The sequence below is a fragment of the Garra rufa genome, chromosome 13, assembly GCF_049309525.1.
Source record: "Garra rufa chromosome 13, GarRuf1.0, whole genome shotgun sequence".
Classification (NCBI taxonomy): Eukaryota; Metazoa; Chordata; class Actinopteri; order Cypriniformes; family Cyprinidae; genus Garra; species Garra rufa.
The window spans coordinates 14,190,463-14,198,744 of NC_133373.1; the positions used below are offsets into that span (position 1 = coordinate 14,190,463).

Consider the following 8,282-nt stretch of genomic DNA (forward strand, 5'->3'; position numbering starts at 1 on the left):
GGAACAAAAAGCCAGTGTCACCACACAAAGTGAGGACAAGGATGGTGTGAAGGGTGTGAATCAGTGCAGCATCTGTCTGAAGAAATTTGCGTATCCTTCAAAGCTTGCTAGACATATTTTGAGCCATACCAATATCAGACCATTTAAGTGCTACATGTGCTTGAAATCATTTCAATTTCGGTGGCATTTGCAGTGCCACGTAAGGACGCACAAAAAAAAGGGTCAGAATAAAATTGCTGGTCATTTGGAACAAGATCGTATTGTTTGTTTCAGCAATGATGGAAAATCTAAAGAACAAGATGTGCACACATCCTCACAAGACCAAGCTAAAGACTCTGCTACAGTTCACCAAGATCAAAATGTGCTTAAAGAGAACATGGCGTATCAAAAAAAGAGTGGTGACTGCAGTGATTCAGATGTATATTTGCAAGATACCCTTCTAAATAAAAGAGATTTGGATCTTCACACTGGACTGAGTTCTGCATATTCTTTAAAACCTTCAGAGGATCAGTGGATGGAGAAAAACCTAATATTTGAGGAGGAACAAAAAGCCAGTGTCACCACACAAAGTGAGGACAAGGATGGTGTGAAGGGTGTGAATCAGTGCAGCATCTGTCTGAAGAAATTTGCGTATCCTTCAAAGCTTGCTAGACATATTTTGAGCCATACCAATATCAGACCATTTAAGTGCTACATGTGCTTGAAATCATTTCAATTTCGGTGGCATTTGCAGTGCCACGTAAGGACGCACAAAAAAAAGGGTCAGAATAAAATTGCTGGTCATTTGGAACAAGATCGTATTGTTTGTTTCAGCAATGATGGAAAATCTAAAGAACAAGATGTGCACACATCCTCACAAGACCAAGCTAAAGACTCTGCTACAGTTCACCAAGATCAAAATGTGCTTAAAGAGAACATGGCGTATCAAAAAAAGAGTGGTGACTGCAGTGATTCAGATGTATATTTGCAAGATACCCTTCTAAATAAAAGAGATTTGGATCTTCACACTGGACTGAGTTCTGCATATTCTTTAAAACCTTCAGATGATCAGTGGATGGAGAAAAACCTAATATTTGAGGAGGAACAAAAAGCCAGTGTCACCACACAAAGTGAGGACAAGGATGGTGTGAAGGGTGTGAATCAGTGCAGCATCTGTCTGAAGAAATTTGCGTATCCTTCAAAGCTTGCTAGACATATTTTGAGCCATACCAATATCAGACCATTTAAGTGCCACATGTGCTTGAAATCATTTCAGTTTCGGTGGCATTTGCAGTGCCACGTGAGGACGCACAAAAAAAAGGGTCAGAATAAAATTGCTGGTCATTTGGAACAAGATCGTATTGTTTGTTTCAGTAATGATGGAAAATCTAAAGAACAAGATGTGCACACATCCTCACAAGACCAAGCTAAAGACTCTGCTACAGTTCACCAAGATCAAAATGTGCTTAAAGAGAACATGGCATATCAAAAAAAGAGTGGTGACTGCAGTGATTCAGATGTATATTTGCAAGATACCCTTAAAAGAGATTTGGATCTTCACACTGGACAGAGTTCTGCTTATTATTCAAAACCTTCAGATGGTCAGTGGATGGAGAAAAACCTAATATTTGAGGAGGAAAAAGAAGCCAGTGTCACAACACAAAGTAAGGACAAGGATGGTGTGAAGGGTGTGAATCAGTGCTGCATTTGTCTGAAGAAATTTGCATATCCTTCAAAGCTTGCTAGACATATTTTGAGCCACACCAATATCAGACCATTTAAGTGCCACATGTGCTTGAAATCTTTTCAATTTCGGTGGCATCTGCAGTGCCACGTGAGGACCCACAAAAAAAAGGGTCAGAATAAAATTGCTGGCCATTTGGAACAGGATGGTACCGTTTCTTTCAGTAATGCTGGGAAATCTATTGAACAAGATGTGCACACATCCTCACAAGACAGAGCTGAAGACACTGGACAGAGTTCTGCTCATTCTTCAAACCCTTCAGATGGTCAGTGGAAAAATCTAATATTTAAGGAGGAACAAGAGGCCATTGTCATAACACAAAGTGAGGACAATGATGCAAATGCGAAGGTGTTGCAAAGTAAGAGTTGTAACAGAAACAAAAGAGTTTATGAATGCCCTGTGTGCCTTAAACGATTTGGTGCTCCATCCAAACTAAAGAGGCATTGCCGTATTCACACAAATCAAAGGCCCTTTCAGTGTTCCATATGCTGCCGTACCTTCAGAGAACACTCTCATCTAAAAGTACACATCAGAATTCACAACATCCCTGTGAAGCGGAGAACAACATCACTCCAGAGCTACAGAGACAAAAGTGTGCCCTGTAATCAAGCATCTAAGTCAAAATCCTCTCCAAAACAACTAATTACCCAAGATGATGAAAAGTCAACAGTGCACCAAGATCAAAATATGATGATCACAGAGAATATGGCATCTCAGAAAATAAGTGGTGACTGCAGTAATTCAGATGCATATTTGCAGGCTTCCCTTCCAAATGAAGGAGATTTGGATCTTTACACTGGACAGAGTTTTGCATATTCTTCCAAACCTTCAATAGGCCAGTGGATGGAGGAAAACCAAGAATCTGAGGAACAAGAAACCAATGTCGCAACACAAAGTGAGGACAAGAATGTAAATCCAAAGGTGTTGCAAAGTAAAAATTCTAATGGAAACAAAAGAGTTTATGATTGCCCTGTGTGCCATAAACGATTTGGTGCTCCGTCTAAACTAAAAAGGCATTGCCTTATTCACACAAATAAGAGGCCATTTCAGTGTTCCATATGTTGCCGTGCTTTTAGAGAACGTTCTCATCTAAAAGTACACATCAGAACTCACACCAACCCTGTGAAGCAAAGGATATCATCTCTCCAGAGCTATAGAGACAATAGTGTGCCTTGTAATCAAGCATCTAAGTCACAGTTAAAACCCTCTGCAAAACAAGTAACTGCCCAAGATGATACCAGTTCAACAAATAAACAAGAGTCAACAGTGCACCAGGATCGAAAAATGATTACAGGGAATAATATGGCATCTCAAAAAAAAAGAGGTGACTGCAGTGATTCAGACATGTATTTGCAAGACTCCCTTCTAAATGAAGGAGGTTTGGATCTGCACACTGGACAGAGTTCTGCATATTCTTCCAAACTTTCAGAAGGCCAGTTTATTGAGGAAAACCAAGAATTTGAGGAGGAACAAGAAGCCAGTGTCGCAACACAAAGTGAGGACAATGATTTAAGTGTAAAGGTGTTGCAAAGTAATAATTATAATGGAAGGAAAAGAGTTTATGAATGTCCTGTGTGCCATAAACGATTTGTAGCTCCATCCAAACTAAAAAGGCATTCTCTTATTCACACAAATCAAAAGCCCTTTCAGTGTTCCATATGCTCCTCTGCTTTTAGAGAACGCTCTCATCTAAAAGTACACCTTAGAACTCACACCAACCCTGTGACGCAGAAGACATCAACACTCCAGAGCTATAAAGACAGTAGCTTGCCTTGTACTCGAGCATCGAAGTCGAGGTTTAAACCCTCTCCAAAACAACCAGCTGCCCAAAGTGATACCAGTTCAACAGATAAACAAAAATCAACAGTGCACCAAGATCAACATATGGTTACAGAGAATATGGCATCTCATAGAACGAGTGGTCACTGCAGTGATTCAGATGTATGTTTGCAAGATTCCCTTTGCAATGAAGGAGGTTTGGATCTTCACAGTGGACAAAGTTCTGTATATTCTTCCAAATCTTCTGAGGGCCAGTGGATGGATGAAATCCAAGAATCTGAGGAACAAGAAGCCAATGTCACAATACACAGTAAGGACAAGGATGTAAATCCAAATGTTTTGCCAAGTAAGAATTCGAAGAGAAACAAAAGAGTTTATGATTGCCCTGTGTGCCATAAACGGTTTGGTGCTCCATCCAAACTAAAAAGACATTCTCTTATTCACACAAATCAAAGGCCCTTTCAGTGTTCCATGTGCTGCTCTGCCTTCAGAGAACGCTCTCATCTGAAAGTACACATCAGAACTCACACCAAGCCTGTGAAGCGGAGGGCATCATCACTTCAGAGCTATAGAGACAATAGTTTTCCTTGTACTCGAGCATCTAAGTCAAGGTTAAAACCCTCTCCAAAACAACCAACTGCCCAAAATGATACCAGTTCAACAGATAAACAAAAAGCATCAGTGCACCAAGATCTAAATATGGTTATAGAAAATATGGCACCTCAGAAAACAAGTGGTGACTGCAGTAATTCGGATGTATGTTTGCAAGATTCTCTTCTAAATGAAGGACGCTTGGATCTTCACAGTGGACAAAGTTCTGTATATTCTTCCAAACCTTCTAAGGGCCGGTGGATGGAGGAAATCGAAGAATCTGAGGAGGAACAAGTAGCCAGTGTCACAATACACAGTGAGGACAAGGATTTAAATCCAAAGGTGTTGCCAAGTAAGAATTCTAAGAGAAACAAAAGAGTTTATGATTGCCCTGTGTGCCATAAACTATTTGCTGCTCCGTCTAAACTAAAAAGGCATTCTCTTATTCACACAAATCAAAGGCCCTTTCAGTGTTCCATGTGCTGCTCTGCCTTCAGAGAACGCTCTCATCTAAAAGTACACCTCAGAACTCACACCAATCCTGTGAAGCAGAGAACATCATCACTCCGGAGCTATAAGGACAACAAAGTGCCCTGTAAACAAGCATCTAAGTCGAGGTTTAAACCCGCGCCAAACCAGCCAACTGCCCAAAATGATACCAGTTCTACTGATAAACAAAAGTCAAAAGTGCATCAAGATCTAAATATGGTTAAAGAGAATATGGCATCTCAAAAAATGAGTGTTGACTGCAGTAATTCAAATGAATGTTTGCAAGATTCCCTTCTAAATGAAGGAGGTTTGGATCTTTACAGTGGACGAAGTTCTGTATATTCTTCCAAACCTTCTGAGGGCCAGTGGATGGAGGAAATCCAAGAATCTGAGGAGAAACAAGAAGCCAGTGTCACCACACAAAGTGAGAACATGGATGTAAATGTGAAGGTGTGGCAAAGTAAGAATTCTAACAGAAGTAAAAGAGTTCATGAATGCCCTGTGTGCCTTAAACGATTTGGTGCTCCATCTAAACTAAAAAGGCATTCTCTTATTCACACAAATCAAAGACCCTTTAAGTGTTCCATGTGCTGCTCTGCCTTCAGAGAACGCTCTCATCTAAAAGTACATCTCAGAACTCATACCAATCCTGTGAAGCAGAGAACATCATCACTCTGGAGCTATAAGGACAACAATGTGCTCTGTAAACGAGCATCTAAGTCGAGGTTTAAACCCGCTCCAAAACAGCCAACTGCCCAAAATGATACCAGTTCTACTGATAAACAAAAGTCAAAAGTGCATCAAGATCTAAATATGGTTAAAGAGAATATGGCATCTCAAAAAATGAGTGGTGACTGCAGTAATTCAAATGAATGTTTGCAAGATTCCCTTCTAAATGAAGGAGGTTTGGATCTTTACAGTGGACGAAGTTCTGTATATTCTTCCAAACCTTCTGAGGGCCAGTGGATGGAGGAAATCCAAGAATCTGAGGAGAAACAAGAAGCCAGTGTCACCACACAAAGTGAGAACATGGATGTAAATGTGAAGGTGTGGCAAAGTAAGAATTCTAACAGAAGTAAAAGAGTTCATGAATGCCCTGTGTGCCTTAAACGATTTGGTGCGCCATCTAAACTAAAAAGGCATTCTCTTATTCACACAAATCAAAGACCCTTTAAGTGTTCCATGTGCTGCTCTGCCTTCAGAGAACGCTCTCATCTAAAAGTACATCTCAGAACTCATACCAATCCTGTGAAGCAGAGAACATCATCACTCTGGAGCTATAAGGACAACAATGTGCTCTGTAAACGAGCATCTAAGTCGAGGTTTAAACCCGCTCCAAAACAGCCAACTGCCCAAAATGATACCAGTTCTACTGATAAACAAAAGTCAAAAGTGCATCAAGATCTAAATATGGTTATAGAGAGTATGGCATCTCAAAAAATGAGTGGTGACTGCAGTAATTCAAATGTATGTTTGCAAGATTCCCTTCTAAATGAAGGAGGTTTGGATCTTTACAGTGGACAAAGTTCTGTATATTCTTCCAAACCTTCTGAGGGCCAGTGGATGGAGGAAATCCAAGAATCTGAGGAGAAACAAGAAGCCAGTGTCACCACACAAAGTGAGAACATGGATGTAAATGTGAAGGTGTGGCAAAGTAAGAATTCTAACAGAAGTAAAAGAGTTCATGAATGCCCTGTATGCCATAAACGATTTGGTGCTCCGTCTAAACTAAAAAGGCATTTTCTTATTCACACAAATCAAAGGCCCTTTCAGTGTTCCATGTGCTGCTCTGCCTTCAGAGAACGCTCTCATCTAAAAGTACACCTCAGAACTCACACCAATCCTGTGAAGCAGAGAACATCATCACTCCGGAGCTATAAGGACAACAAAGTGCCCTGTAAACGAGCATCTAAGTCGAGGTTTAAACCCTCTCCAAAACAGCCAACTGCCCAAAATGATACCAGTTCTACTGATAAACTGAAGTCAAAAGTGCATCAAGATCTAAATATGGTTACAGAGAATATGGCATCTCAAAAAATGAGTGGTGACTGCAGTGATTCAGATGTATGTTTGCAAGGTTCCCTTCTAAATGAAGAATGTTTCGATCCTCACAGTGGACAAACTTCTGTATATTCTTCCAAACCTTCTGAGGACCAGTGGATGGAGGAAATCCAAGAATCTGATGAGGAACAAGAAACCAGTGTCACAACCCAAAGTGAGAACATAGATGTAAATGTAAAGGTGTGGCAAAGTAAGAATTCTAACAGAAGTAAAAGAGTTCATGAATGCCCTGTGTGCCATAAACGATTTGGTGCACCATCCAAACTAAAAAGGCATTGTCTTATTCACACAAATCAAAGGCCCTTTCAGTGTCCCATATGCTGCTCTGCCTTCAGAGAACGCTCTCATCTAAAAGTACACATCAGAACCATGCACAAAGATCAAAATATGGTTACAGAGGATATACTGTCTCAAAAGATGAGTGTTGACTGCAGTGATTCAGATTTATATTATTCAAAAAGTACTAGTCCTTTAGAGACTCTTGAGAACAAGTCAGAGGTTGTTTTCCAGTGCAACAACAAATCAGTTTGGGACCTGATGCATAAAACTGACATCTTGCTAGATGGGAAAAAGACATCTGACATTGTGCCTTTTGGCAGGGTGAGTGACTGTCCACCCAAAACTGACTCATCTCTTCATCATTGTGCTTCTGAATCAAGAACTGAGGAAAATTGGCCACATCCCATGGATGATATTGAAGATTGTGTCCCTGATTCTTCCTTGTCCAGTTCTGGTTTTCAACAGAAACCTGATGTTCCCACACTCCCAGAAGTTGTTGTGGAGCTTGAGGACTTTGATCCAGGTGAATGCTTTCCCAATCCTCCACATGACCTCCCAGTTTGTCCTGACTGCAGTCAGTGTTTCCCCTCGGTAAGGGACTTATATGCACATAATTGTGCAAACAGATATCCTGAAGGGAAAATTAAGAAATCCCACCAGTGTGACATTTGCTTAAAAATCTTCAGTGCACCATCCAAATTAAAGAGACACTGGGTTACTCACACCGGTCAGAGGCAGTTCCAGTGCACACGATGCCAGAAGTCCTTCACACAGCCCCATCATTTGAAAACACACATGCAGTCCCATTGGTAGAATGCCAGAATTGCAATTAAAAAGGTTTTATACATATTTTGTTCTTTTTTGTATTTTTATATTTTGGATTTCCTATTACAGTGGGATATAACCATATATTTGTGTGATGAAATCATATATTTTACATAATGCTTTGCTGTGTTAAAAAACAAGACAGAAATTAAAAATTTAAATTTGGTTGCCCATTTCCCAAGTGGCTGTTCATTTTGTTTCTTTTTTGTTTTGTTTTAGCAATAAATAAAATAATTTGCAGCACTGTAAGAAATGTCCATCAGATATCATTACAACAACACCAAGTGTTGCATGGCATTTTGCCATCTATTTGTAATTTTTCAGATTTGTTTGCATTCATAATTTTTTTTTTGTTCAGTAGTCTACACTATGGTGATCATAGTGTGTCATTTGCAGTGTTTCCATGTATATCCACTAGATGGTGTAATTTGCTTTCTCACTCTAAACTATTTATCAAAATAACAGACACGTCACCAGCAAATGTCTGTTGTCAAAGAAATATGTCATTATGGTTTTTCCAAAGCTACCAATCAGG

At 39.9% G+C, this 8,282-nt stretch overlaps 1 protein-coding gene across 1 annotated transcript; it reads left to right on the forward strand.

The window, feature by feature from the left end:
* Window positions 1–2,065: 2,065 nt before the first annotated feature.
* On the forward strand, window positions 2,066–7,920 carry znf770 (zinc finger protein 770). Its single transcript, XM_073853239.1, has one exon. It carries the CDS (start codon window positions 2,411–2,413, stop codon window positions 7,733–7,735), a length of 5,325 nt encoding a protein of 1,774 aa, XP_073709340.1. The 5' UTR covers window positions 2,066–2,410; the 3' UTR covers window positions 7,736–7,920.
* Window positions 7,921–8,282: the final 362 nt, after the last annotated feature.